This window comes from Equus przewalskii, chromosome 6, assembly GCF_037783145.1.
Source record: "Equus przewalskii isolate Varuska chromosome 6, EquPr2, whole genome shotgun sequence".
Lineage (NCBI taxonomy): Eukaryota > Metazoa > Chordata > Mammalia > Perissodactyla > Equidae > Equus > Equus przewalskii.
In genome coordinates this window covers 79,886,516-79,900,589 of record NC_091836.1, presented here as the reverse complement: position 1 = coordinate 79,900,589, position 14,074 = coordinate 79,886,516, and the positions used below count along the sequence as shown (strand labels likewise).

Sequence of the window (14,074 nt, the reverse complement as noted above, 5' to 3'; positions counted from 1 at the left end):
TGAGTCATACAAGTTCCCTTTATCTAATAATTCCCCTTCCAGGAAATAGTTTCCAAAATTTAGGTCAATCTTCTCATTTCTCAGAAGCTATTTCCACATCAAAAGCTTTGCCTTCCATAATTCATTTTTTCCCTTCCTGTCTTCCTTCCTTCTTTCTTCTTGTAACACTTGATCAAATGCGTGAAGCCTAGCTGTCTTTCAGGCGTGATGCTGGCTTTAAGGATAATGAGGAAGAGGACATGATTCCTGCCTTCCTGTCTACCTGGCTCCGTGGTGAAGGAGTCACATATGTTTCTGAGGTACCCATAGCCTGGAGCTTGTGCTCACCCAAGAAAGGAGATCTAAAGATAGTTAGATTTTGGAGCTATTTGAGGGCGAATCCCCTGTGTTTGTGTAGAGCAGACTCTCCTTTCGTTGTTGGTATTTTCTGCACAGATATCTAACTTATGACCAATATCATGTGTATAGAAGAGAACTAGTTAACCACAGACTATTCCTATAAATGACATTCATTTGGGAGAAAACTCATAAACCTTTGCTCAAGGCATTACTCTCAAGCCAGAATTCCATAATTACCTTGGGGAACAAACCACTGAAAATCCAGCTGGGAAAATAGACAGTGCAGTCAGCTCCAACACAGTACAGATAAAGCTCATATTCACCAAATGAGAAAGGGGAAGTCTAAATTGAAGTTTGGTCTACCAGAATATTAAAGAAGTTATTAAAGAGAGAGTTATTCTACAAAGAACCCCTGTGGCGATTCCTCTTGTAAAGTCAAAAACCCTTTTATAAAGTGTAAAATTACTAATTTTGTAAATTGTCCCCGAATTATGTTTTGTAAAAATGAATTTTATTATGTGTCTGGTTTCTTTGAAGAAAGAATCACCTGTAATGGTGTCAAAATTTCAAATGCATAAAAGAAGTCCCAAAGGGAGGCAAGAATACTCTGTCTTCGATATTTAAATAGGCATTTGCAGTCATGGGCCTCAGTATCATCCCCCCACAGACCCCAAGGATATGCAGCTGGAAAAAAAAAACACGGATTATGGGAGGAAAAAAAGCAATGGTCCGTGCCCAATCTCCTTTAGAGACAAAGACATTCCTGGGAGTATATAAATGAATGGGCTCCACAGGCAATAACAATGGACCGTGTGAGAACTGAGCTGGTGGGGGAGGTGGGCGGTGGGAAGATGAGAATTAGGGAAACCTTCAGCAGTTCACACTGTGCTATCTGCCTTCCTCATTTGTGTGTTTTCTGAGTCAGCATTAGCTAAATTTTCCAGAAAGCCATCCACAAAGTACAGCCTGGGCGTTCAAGGGATGTCACTCATTTCCCCCAGTGACCTTGACAAGTCAGAAGCTTGAAAGCAGGGAAATCCGGATGTCTCAGTTGTGAAGTGGAGCAGTGGGGGCCCCAACGTATTTCCAGAAGTCTCCATCCAGACTGGTGATTGTCTGCCACTCTTACTGCCGGTGGTCATCTGAGGTGCTTCTCTGGCTCTGAAGAGGTTGGCACAATGGCCAAGTGCTTCAGCCTGGTGTTGCTTCTTGTCGCCATCTGGACCACAAGGCTCCTGGTCCAAGGCTCTCTCCGAGTAGATGGTAAGTTTATTACTAGATTGCCAACCTGAGACAAGGTGAGACCCTACACAGTCCTAAGCCTGCTCAGTTCTCGACTGTGGAGGGCTGGGAGTAGGAGTGACCCTAATGTCAACAGAAGATCTGATTGATAGTATTGCTCTGCCAGAAATATTTTCACCCTATGGTCAACTTCACCGAAATGATTCACATTTACTTTCATGTTACCTTGCCTTTTATTTTTGGTTATGGAATATTTTTAATGAGAATGTTTTGAAATAGAGTATTGAGGAGAGAGCATGTGTTTTTAAAAGTGTTTCACTGAAAAAGCAAATCATGATCGTGTAAATTTTAAGCAATCTCTAAGCCTGAGAAAAATGGCTAACTTTCACAGAATATTGGCCTGTTTTATATTTTTGGAAGTGCCAGCTAATTATTTTAATTTCAATTTTACTCTAACTATCATGGAATGCATATGTTTTTAATATTCAGTAAATAACAAACTAACTGAAAAAAATCTGTGAAAATATAGGTTTGAAAATTAGTCATCAGCTCTCTACCAAAGGAATGACTTGAAATGACTTCTGGGCTTTTAAGATGCCTAAATGGTAACCTCATTCTGCCTTGTAGGCAAAAACTTGTAACCGCACATCACTCATTACAGCTTTGGGCAAATAAAAATCTTAGCACTTTAAAAGAAAACTTACATGCTTCTCTGTGAAAGACGGCCTGAGATATAAAATATGTTGGGAACAGATATGCAGAGTTGACTCATATATTGATGTATTTAATTTTATAAAGAATGTTAGGGTTATGTGATGGACTTTTTTTCAAATACCAGAACTGTTGCTTTTGAGTAAGTTTGGTCCTCTTTGAAATCCTCCTGGGGAGACTGTTCACTTTTCCCCAAAATGCTGCCATTACTCAACTATTTTGGAAATTGTTCTTTGACTTCATCACACTCTTTGGACCATCCTCAATAATGGCAAAAGTTTCCTAAGGAAATTAAATTTTTGGAAACAACCGAAAGTTATTCAGAACCATGGGAAAAGGTGGCTGATGACGGTGAGTGGGTTAGATGGGAACTAGTATAACACATATATATATTTTTTAATTTTTATTGAGTTAATGATAGGTTACAATCTTGTGAAATTTCAGTTGTACATTATTGTTTGTCAGTCGTTATAACATATATATTATATACTAGTATTTATATATATTTTATATATTACATATATATTATTCTCAAGAAGACATTTTACAGTTGAAGAAACAGGCTCAGTGAGGCCAGGTGACTTGCCTAATGTCACACAGGCAGGATATAGTAAAGTTTGGGCTCGAATTCAGCTCTGTCTGATTCCTAAGCATACATTATGTCTACTATGCCTGCTGTTTGCTAAGAAATCTTAAGGAAGGGGTTACTGGAGCACCCCTTGGATTCCAGCTCCCTATTTTTGTCCTTAAATGAAATAGGAAAGCACAAAATTGACTAATATTTGTTGACTGCCTACTATGAACCCAGCTTCCACTAGGTACAAGTTACCTAATTTAATTCTGACAAAAATTCTGTGAAGAAAATATAACCATGCCCATTTTACACATGAGAATGCTGACTTGCCCAAGGTCCCACAGCCAATTAACAATAGAAGAAATACTCAAAGTGAGGTCTGTTGCCCGGAATAGGTCTGTCATTACTCATAATATTTAGAGTAAAAATGAGGTATGAAGAGAGAGTATCAAGAGAACTTTATAGTGTAGTTAATAAACCTTCTCTACAGGTATTCCCAAAGGAACAGCCGTAGAGGTTTGAGCAATAGCAAGCTCATGGGCTAAATGAGCCAAATCCCAGGACAAATGGTGTGCCCTGAGGTTCAGCTCTAGTTTTGTGTGTGTGTGTGTGTGTGTGTTCATCTTCTCCCTGTAGCACAGTGGGAAACAGAACAGAGTCCTAGTTAAGAACTGGGGTTTCAGAGTCAGTCATGACTGGATACAGATAGCTCCCAATCTACCCCCTTGTTGCTCTAATCCTTAGGCTTAGGAAAGTTACTTAATCTCCCTGAGCCTCAGTTTTCTATTAAAGAGACAGGGGTTGGAACAGAATAACATCAATAGATGATAGATGTTGGAATTAATATTAGTGTTAGTATTAATATGAGTATTGGTATAAATGTTAGCGCATAACAGTCATAACGGGTGTTTTGTCACATTCATATCGGGTGTTGGGTCTCTGGTCTCCCTTTTGGTGAGAGCAGGGTGTGGAGGCAAACGAGGCCATTCACAAATACTGCACATAATATATATATATATCCCTTCTCCCAGCCTCCTGCTCCAGAGCACAGCAAGGTCATATGGAGGACTTAGATATACTCCTTCTGTGTTTGCAAGAAGAAACTTCCTTTAAATACCAAACTAGAAAGTGGCCAAAGCATTTGCCTGGGCATCCAATGCATAGATCTGTGTACAAGGAATTAATTGGGAAATTGAAATGTCTTTTTATGGACTTTTGTGGATGAAGCCCAATAGGAATAATGTACCTGAATGCAATGCAACTTTGCAATTTCTTATAGGTTTATAAATCCCAGATACCAGGGGAAGGGAACAAAAGAACTCTCAGATTCATTAGATTTTGAGTAAAATATTATTTACATTTTAACTATTCAACTGCCTCAGCTTCCCCAGGGAGATCAATCATTAGCAGACTAAAACCAAAATGCTTTGGTTATAATGATAAAATGTTATTTATGATTTATTGAGCATCTACTATATGGCAGGCACTATGCTAAGCATTTTTATTTGAATTAACTCATTTAACTCTCACTACCCTATACAATAGACATTGTTACTCCCTCAATTTTATAAATAAGGAAACTGAGGCCCAAAGAGATGAAATAACTAGCCTAAGTTCACAGAGCTAGCAAGTCACACAGGCTGGATTCAAATCCAGGTCTGATTCTAAAACTATTTCCTCTATTTAGTTTCTCTTCCATGCAAGATTTGCTGCCCGGCTCCTCCAGGAACTTCTGAGTAAGCCTGCCCCCCAATGGTCAGAGAAGACCCAGGACTGAGAAAGCTCACATCCTGTTATACCAAGTGCAACATTTTTCAGCCCATCTCAGAAATAGTGGTGTCCCCAGCCCACATTAGTTTGAGTATTACTAACCGGTTATTCTATTAACTGGAGCCCTGAATTCTATTTCTCAAAGCCTCAGACCCTTCATTTTATAGACTCCAAAAAAGTTCGGAGCAACTACATCACGTAGATCCCATCCTAGGAACTGGTAGCCGAAAGCCTCCATGTAATGAACAAGGCGATGGACTCGGATCTGCTGAGAGGTGCAACTTGGACCAGAGCGAGCACCCGCCTAACCCAGCAAGATGTCCTTGTGGGAAACGACTGGCCTGTGTCCTGTTACCTCTAAACTTCAGTTCAGGCCACAAGGACCTCATTGCTGTATCAAGACAATAATGCTCTGCTAGGGAGGAGAGCCTAGGGCTGGGAACAAGGACAGTAGCAAACTGAGGACCTCTGTGATTGTTTTGCAGAGCTTTCCATCTCAAGGCCATGCAGAATTGTGGGGGTCACCCTTGTGAACAGAAAGGCAAGGGAGCAGCTGAATTTCACAGAAGCCCAGGAGGCCTGTAGGCTGCTGGGTCTAACTTTGGCCAGCAGAGACCAGATCGAAGCAGCCTGGAGGTCTGGCTTTGAGACTTGCAGGTGAGAAACAGCTGGATTCACAAACACTCCTGGAGCTCTTTTGTTTCTGTGTTCTTGTTCAGCAATAGAGATAAATGTGTCCACTCAACTAATGTGTATTCTGTTACAGTTATGCATGGGTTAAAGATAAGGTCTTGGTCATCCCTCGGATTGTCCCGAACCCCAGGTGTGGGAAGAACGGGATGGGCGTCCTGGTTTGGAGAAATTCTCTCAGTGTGAAGTTCAGTGCGTATTGTCACAACTCATCTGGTGAGTCAAATCTGCAGCCTCTCCACGCGGCATGTTTTCTCGGGGCTTGTCTAGCTCTATGACCTGTCTGAGGAGAGTAACGCTGAGCAGCAGCAGAAGCAATGGTGACGGTCATTTAATCCTCCCCAAACCGACTCTGTGACCAGGCTAGAGGTGGCAGTGTGCCGCTTAGAGAAAAAAGTTAGAGGAATATAGAGTGAGGGCATCCCAGGAGGCTCCCTCAGCTCCCCTCTCCATCCTACAAGATAAACAGGAAGATGGGGAGGAAACATCCACTGTGGACAGAGTGATGTCCTAAGTTATCTCACTGTACCTGAACGATCTCCCGACGAGGTGGGCTTTGTCATCCCCATTTTACAGATGAAAAAACTTAGCTCAGAGGACCTAAGTACATTTGTCTGAGGTCTCATTCCTATAACAATTCAAACACACATCGAACTCTGAAACTATGCTCTTTCTGTTACCTCACATTCTTTTACAGGAGGGGAATGTCGGATGCTGCATTTGACATTTTTAAGAACTAGAGCCAATCTCCATTTTATGAAGGAAGGAATTGAGGCTAGAAAGTAGACCTGATTTGCTCACGGTCACACAGTTCTCCTTTTAGCCTTGCTTGGAGACCTTGGCTGCCTTAGCCCAAGGGCGTTACCTAAATGACTTCTCAGAAAGTTTTTCTTTTACTAGATACGTGTTCTCAGTTTGTCATAAGAACCTCTATCTGATTTATTACTCTTCATACATACTCATAAATCTGACCTTCCAAAGCTTAGACAGCTGAGCAGTCATACACAAGGATAGATTCCAAAGTCATTCTCTAAGATTAGGAGATAAATGTGCACCAGCAACATTATGTTGCCCAAGCGCAACATGAAGTCCAAGCAGTTCTCTGAACCCGGGGGCTTTGGCCTAGGAAGGGTCCTGAAAGATGCTTTGTCCACTTCCCTCACTTCAAGATGAAACGACTATAGCTCAGAATGGAGGTTTGGCTTGTTCAAAGTCCTACAGATAGGGGCAGAGTCAAGACTGGAACACAAAGCTTCTTCCAACATTTTCTTCACCACCTTCCTTCTCTCCTCCGCCCCTTCCACCTATGACTTTTGGCTGGGGAACAGGTGCTTCACATGCCTGCTTATCTCATAGCTAGCCCAGCCTATCAAATGGCCTGGCCTTTTAACTGCCTGGCCTGCCTGCCAGCTGTCAGTGTGATGGTATGATACCCAGCCTCTGGACTAAACAAAAAGGAGCCAGGGGAAGAGGACTTGGATTCGTGCATTTCTTCATGGTTTCATTGAACTTGTACTTCCATCCCCTGTATTTCCTGTACACTTAAAGTCAAGTGAGGTTTGATTAGACTCATGTTCAATATTTTTGGCAAAAATACTTCATAGATGATATCACGTACTTTAGATCACATCCCAAGAAAAGGCACTTAATGTCGGTATGTACCTCTTTAACATGCTAACTTTGATCATTTGAGTAAGAAGGTGACTGCCAGACTTCTCTAGTGAACTCATAAAGATATGTTTTCCCTTTTGCAATGAGTATATAATCTATAGTGGCATATTTTGGCACCATTCAAATATTCTGACTCCCAACCAACTTTACCTAATAGCGTAAGCAGCCATTGATGATCCTTGCTGGAATCAACTATATGTGGGGCTGCAAAATGGTGATTTTCTAAATCTAGTCTTCCTTCTGCATGTATTAGCTGGCATTCTTTGATAAAGAAGAATCTCTCTCTCACGCACACACACACACACACACAAATATATATTTAAAAGTTATCAATTTGTATTGATATTTCCAACTCAAATTTAACAATTCAAGTTTTTTCTTAGTTTACCTTGTTTTTATACTTAGTTTACTTTGTTTTATACTATCTTTTTTCTCATATGGAAAATCTTAGTACCCAATAAATAATATTAATACAGCTTATTATCCTATGATAGTTTCAAAATTATAAAACCAATCCTATTAGGAATAATAAACCTACTGAGTGCAATTTAAGATTTCTTTGCATTTCCTCTAGTCCTCAGAAGATATCCCTCCAAGGATATACTGTCTGAGAATTGTAGGCAAAAGTGGCCTGCAGCAATTCACTCTTCTGTGTGGTTATACTATTATTTTGAAATGAATTAAGTTCGCCGGCCTCGGTTTGCCACCTCTGTGAGGATCAGGGTTACCCTCACCCTCGTCCTAACACTAATCCTAAACTTACCCTAGGTTTCTTTGTTTTCATAACTTCCTTTTTCATTGCTATCCTGTGAGGTCTGGGGATCAGAGTATGCTAACCCTGTCCCTCAACCTTATCCTAATTATCCTTCTTATTGCCATCTTCGTGAGCTTTGGGGATCAAACATGCTTTTAGTGCTCTGTGTGCACCACTTGTTTCCTACTGTTCCCTCTGCCGCGATGCCCATTCTCCTCACCACCTGGCTAACTCCTACTCCTTATTCAAATCTCAAGACCAACCTGTCCAGGAAGCCTCCCCATACCCCTTACTCCTACCTTTCCTCTTGAACTCCAACCACACTCTGTGTTCAATATCTATCAGAGCACTTGGTACAGTCTAGAGAAATTATATGTATAGTATATATTATATGTATGTATTATATGCATATATGTATACGTATATGGAGGGGAAGGAGAGCCAGGTCCTAACACTTCCAGGTGAGATGCATTGCACCCTCAACCAGTTAGGCATCATGGAACCAGATTGCTGTTGCTCCCTCATACTGTGGCCTCTCGGCTACACCTGATGAACAGAGAGGCAAAGGAAACTAGTTCTTATAGATCTCCTCTACTATGCCATATACTATGCTAGGCCCTACACATTTACATCTCATTAATCCTCAGTAAAATGACACAGTAAAATGGTCACAACCACACTTCAATAACGTGGGCTCAGGTGGGTCCTGGGCATCAATATTTTTTAAAATATCCCCAAATGATCTAATCTGTAGCCAGGATTGAGAATCACTTTTCCCTAGAAGATCTCTAAGATCTAAGTTTTAGCATTCCAATACTGCTGGATTTCCCTGTTTCTGTGAAATTGCAGTAAGCTCCTTCTTCGCTCCTGGATTGTACTCTCTCCTCTCTGCCTTTCATCCTCCACATACCTCCACTGATAATTATGTTACTCCTCTGCTCCACAGCCCTTGGATGACTTCCTATTTGAGAATATGATGTAAACTTTGAAGGCTTTTGCACATGAAAGTGGGCATATATGAGAACTGTTGTATATCAGTTGGGAGGTTTGTGGACCCCAGATGAAAATTCCCTCTCCTACAGAATAGACTCCAACATGGCAGCTATGAACTGTGATACTCTGGCTCCAATCTCTCTTCACAGTCTCACCTCCTGCTTCAGTCTTTCATGCTCCCAATCAAGTACACACACCCCTCTCCAACCACACTGCTCTCCTTGTCATTTTTCTAACATAACTACACTTTCAAACTTCTGGATTCTTGGATCATGCTATTCCTATTGACTGGGATATTCTCTTCCCTCCTCCCTACTAGATAAACTGCTGCTCTGTTCCAGCCATCCTGGCCTTTTATTCATCGAACATGCTGAATTCATTCAGCTTCAGGCTCCTGAACATCCTGTCCTCTTTACTTCGGATGCTTTTGCCCTAGATCTTCAATGACTGGCTACTTTTCATCATTCAGGTCTCAGCTTAAGTATCACTTCCCCACAGAGACTTTCTTTTATCACCCTGTCACCCTATCCAGAGTATCTGTCTCCCATCCCTACCCCTACCAGTTTAATCCTTACCTTGTTTCATTTGCTTCTCAACGTTTACCATCCTCTGAGATGTCTGGCTTATTTGTTTATTTTTTTATTATCTCTATCCTTCCAATAGCCTATAAGCCCTTTATGAGCAGGGACTTTGTCTTGTTTGTACCACATCCTAGCACCTAGAACAGTGCCTGATACGGAGCTGAAGCTCAATACATATTTGTTGACTGAATGCATTAATCCCCCATACCCTGCCCAAACGCTGTCCCCTCTGTGAATCCCCGGTGACCTCCCTGACCCTTATCAAAATATCTCTGTCTCTTGGAAACAGGAACCATACCTTGTTTGCCTCTGTATTTTCAGTTCCTAACACAGCATACTACACTCAGCATATTTTTCCCCCTGATATTCAAGAATGTTCATTTTTTGAAGGAAGAATTTAGCATGTGCTCAAAATGGGTAACGTAATTAAAAGTTCAGGGCAGAGGTCAAGGATAATGTCTATTTGAATAGAGCTCTTTTCAAAGTAAAGTGAAAAGTAGAAAATTCTGACTGAGTACATGTGTGGTCAAAAATGTTTTATCAGTAGCAGCCATGTTCTTGATTGGTAATTTATTTAATTTTCAAAAATGGAATAACTTTTTTTCATAGCTAACATTCCAACTGATGCTACCCACCACCACAAATAACTAGGGGTTTAAAATAGATGCCTATCATAATATATTTCATGGCTCTGCTATTTACTAGTCATGTTTCTTTCGGAAAGTCATTCAGTTTCTCTGAACTTTAGTTTCCTCCTATATAAATGAGAGTTTGATCAAATTGTTAAATGAAGTTCCATGGTTGACTCAGAACAAGATGCTTAACAAACATTAGTTTCCTCTCTATCAAATTCAACAGATAGAATAGCAAACCTGCACCCCTCCCCTTCCTCTTTTCCTTTTTTTTTTTTTATGAGCACAGAGAAATCTGGTTTTAGTAGATCTTTGTCCTAAAGTGGTGACATGTGTGTATATTTGGTCTCCCCATCTAATCCTTCCTTCCTTCCTTCTGTCATCAAATATGTCTTGAGTGCATACTATGAGGCAGGCACAGTGCACATACCATGATGACCAAGACAGACAGGGTTTCTGCTTCCAAGGACCTCACAGTCCAGTGGGGAGCAGTATAATGAGAACCGTGACAAGGGAGGTATAGGGAGGTACAAGAACATATGCCCAGGGACCCAATCTAGTCATCAAGTCTGCCTAAGAAAGAGATATTCAATATGAGACCTGAAGGATAAGGAAGGGTTGGCTAAAGAAAGAGGGGGCAAAGAGTGAAGAAAAAACATCATGATCAAAGGCTTGGATATGAGAGAAAGCATATCAAAGAACTGAAGGAATTTCAACATGGCAGGAGGAATAAGAGAAAGACTGATCAGAGGAGATGGGTCATGTCAGCAGAGGCCAAAATCATGGAGGGTCTTTGAGGCCACGCAGTGGAGGCAGTCACCAAAGGATTCTAAGGAAGGAAGTCATCTGATTAGATTTGCATTTTTGTAAGACCATTCCACCCACAATATAAGGGGTTTGGAGGGGAATAAGACTAGAAGCAGGAAAACCAGTTAGTAAGCTGTTGCCATACTTATTTGTTATTTCATTTTTCCCTTCCCTGACAGATACTTGGATTAACTCATGCATTCCAGAAATTACCACCATCAAAGATACCATATTCAACACTCAAAATGACACATACACAAGAGAAATGACTGTCAGTGACAGCACATACTCAGCATCATCTCCTGATGCACCTTTCTCTACTACACCTGCTCTTGCTCCCACTGCAGCTCTGGCTTCCACTTCTACTCCACGGAAAAGAAAATTAATTTGCATAACGGAAGCTTTTATGGAAACTAGCACCATATCTACAGAAACTGAATCATCCATTACAAATAAAGTAGCATTCAAGAATGAAGCTGTTGGGTTTGGAGGTAAAAGCTTTCTGTGTCTGCATTATGTGCATGTGTGTGTGTGTTTGTGTGTAACAGACAATGCATAGAATCTAGGCTGTCACCAGATCGGGCACTCAGGACCTGCCAAATACAATAAAGGCTTATTGCAAACTCAACTTTCATAAAACCATAGAACTTGAGGACTCTAAAGAACCTTGGTTATTAAACTAAAAATTATGAATATAAAATGGCTTCACTTTTAAAACAAAGCCTTTAAAAAGTAATTTACTATCTATTAATATGTAGAAGTTCTTTTTAACATATATATCTTAAATGCCTACACTTTGTTTTGGAAAGTTTGTTTTCCTATTTAAAAGTAGGGGTCTTACACTTTTAGCTCCAAACTTATCATCTCAAGGCCACAGAGGGGAAATGAAGTCTGTCATATTGCAACTTATAGAATAGAGAGAGCACAAGAGGCAAGGCCAAGGATTCTACAGGCAAGAAGCAAAGAAGCAAATGAGGGCCCAACATCCCATCCTCTGTGTGCTTACAGAGAAGGCTATTCTCCTGCACTATCTGTTGCCTTGATCACGCTGTGAAATGAACTGTTAGAAAAGCAGTGCTCATGTGTACTGAAATGTACGTGAAGGACCAACTGGCCATGTCTCTGTTTCCTCCAGGTGTTCCCACGGCTCTGCTAATTCTTGCTCTCCTCTTCTTTGCTGCTGCAGCTGGTCTCGCAGTTTGCTATGTCAAAAGGTAGGGTTGTTGGCACATCATTAGTCCTGTAATCTTTGTCACATACGTAACTTTGTTTTTCCTGGGTTGTTATTAGCATTTTCTTGGTCAAAATGGAGATAGCAGTCCTCTTACGCTGCAAATTTTCTCCCTCATCTCACCTCTCCTCCCTACCACCCAATCTCTCCTATGATTTAAGAACACACATGTCATCCAGCCTTTAGATATAGGTCAATGGTTATCCCTTTGAAAATCAAAAAACAAAAAGAAAAGACTGACAAACAGGGAAAAGGTATATGCTTTATTTGATTTTCAATTCTTCGTTTTTGGTGGGAGGGTTGTGAGGTCAGCCTAAAGTTTGTTCTGTGAACTTACTGTCCCATCTAAATGAATCCATTAAGGTGGGGATGTGTTAATGTATTTGAGAGTGCACGTGTTAGCATCTCTCTGAAATAAAGGTACCCAGGTACACAGTGTACTGTGCCAACATGGGCCAGCGCAGACAAAGCGTTATCTGTTGTTATATGTGTTACATAGAAGTCTCTCGCTTGAATTTTATGTTTATGCCTGCAGGTATGTGAAGACCTTCCCTTTTACAAACAAGAATCAGCAGAAGGAAATGATTGAAACTAAAGTAGTGAAAGAGGAGAAGGCCAATGAGAGCAACCCTAATGAGGAAGCAAAGAAAACTGAAAACAAGCCAGAAGAGCCCAAGAGTCCACCCAAAACTACAGTGCGATGCCTAGAAGCTGAAGTTTAGATGAGAAGGAAATGAGACGACACAACTGAGGCTGATTTCTTTCCTGATGCATATCCTAGGCCCAGATGGGGCAACTAAAACGGCCAAAGAACCAAACAAGAAAGTCCACCCTCGGTTCCTCACTGGAATCAGCTCAGGGCTACCCTTTGGACCATGGAGCTCACCAAAGGAAATTCCTTTCTTCTTAGTGCAATTCTTTCTGGATCCTATTCTCCTACCTCCAAAGCTTCCCACAGCATTTCTTGCTGGTTACATCCTAATAATATTGCAGTGGGAGAAAGGAACTTTGCAAAGCACAGGGATCTAAAAGAGCCAATCAGAACACGTTTGTAAAGAGGCCTCCATGCTGACAGAATAGGTGAGTCGAGAGCCAAGAAACCGCCGAGGCCAAAGCTTTCTCTATTGACTCCACAGCCCAGATCCTTCCTTCAGCTCTGAAAAGGAAACCCTTATACCACCTGGCATGGCCTTCTGAGTAAAACAAGAGCGAAAGAAGGAAGAAAAAGTTTAGCAATCGAAGGTCATGGAGATTCCCGTGACTTGAGACCGGATCTCTGTAAAGCCAAAATAAATAGAAAAAAAGAATAAGGCTGAGGATATTGGCAGCTTATTGTCAGTAGGGACCATAAAGACAGACAGGGTCAAAGTATTCATCTCTGAATAACTTGAGTTGGAATCACTTTTTAGAACACACACATACTTTCTTCTCTCTCTTTCTTCTGCTGCTGCTATTTTCTCTAGAAGAATATACTTTTACAAGAAACCAAAAAAAAAAAAATCTCTTACAATTATCTATTTTTATCTGAGTTACAGAAATTATTACTGAGGAAAATTACTGTGTTAAAAAGCAATAAAATTTAACAAACATTCGCTGAATACCTTCTATATGTCAGGCACTGTGTGCGGTATTACATTCTGTAATTGAATATTATTCATCAAACAATTGCATCTAATAGAATGTTGTATGAGGCTAATTTTTTTAGGTTTTGATATCTCCAGCTTATCCACTTTCAAAACTAATTTTATTTCTGCTGAGACTAATCTATTCATTATTTTCTCTAACATGACAACCATTATAACCTTAATTTATTATTAACATACCTAAAATGTACATTATTAGCTCTATACACCAAAGCACATTTTTAAAATGTCATTAACAAATGTATCACTAACTCTCCTTCTTCCATCAAGAAGAGCCTGAGAAGTGATAAATATTTGTTCCCCAAAAATAAAAGCATTCAGAAAACTTCTTTGCTCTCTTATTTACATGGATGCATTATACCTTTCATGCAAAATTAAAGTAATTCATTGTTTGCAAAAGAGAGACAACTTCGGTTGTTGAAATAGAATCATACGT

The 14,074-nt window shown here is 40.5% G+C and overlaps 1 protein-coding gene and 1 long non-coding RNA gene across 4 annotated transcripts in view; one reads left to right on the top strand and one right to left on the bottom strand.

Moving 5' to 3' along the window:
• Positions 1–14,074, bottom strand: part of LOC103559920 (uncharacterized) — a 72,893-nt gene that overhangs the window by 30,042 nt on the left and 28,777 nt on the right. The gene's annotated exons all lie outside the window — the stretch shown is intronic.
• LYVE1 (lymphatic vessel endothelial hyaluronan receptor 1) lies at positions 224–13,963 on the top strand. Of its 2 annotated transcripts, XM_070626353.1 has the most exons (7): positions 224–299; positions 1,341–1,602; positions 5,122–5,293; positions 5,403–5,542; positions 10,944–11,255; positions 11,900–11,978; positions 12,531–13,963. In XM_070626353.1, exons 2-7 carry the CDS (start codon positions 1,518–1,520, stop codon positions 12,715–12,717), a joined length of 975 nt encoding a protein of 324 aa, XP_070482454.1. In that variant the 5' UTR covers positions 224–299; positions 1,341–1,517; the 3' UTR covers positions 12,718–13,963. The 2 variants fall into 2 exon arrangements, with proteins under 2 accessions (XP_070482454.1, XP_070482453.1); XM_070626352.1 differs by lacking the exon at positions 224–299 and having other exon boundaries at positions 1,119–1,602.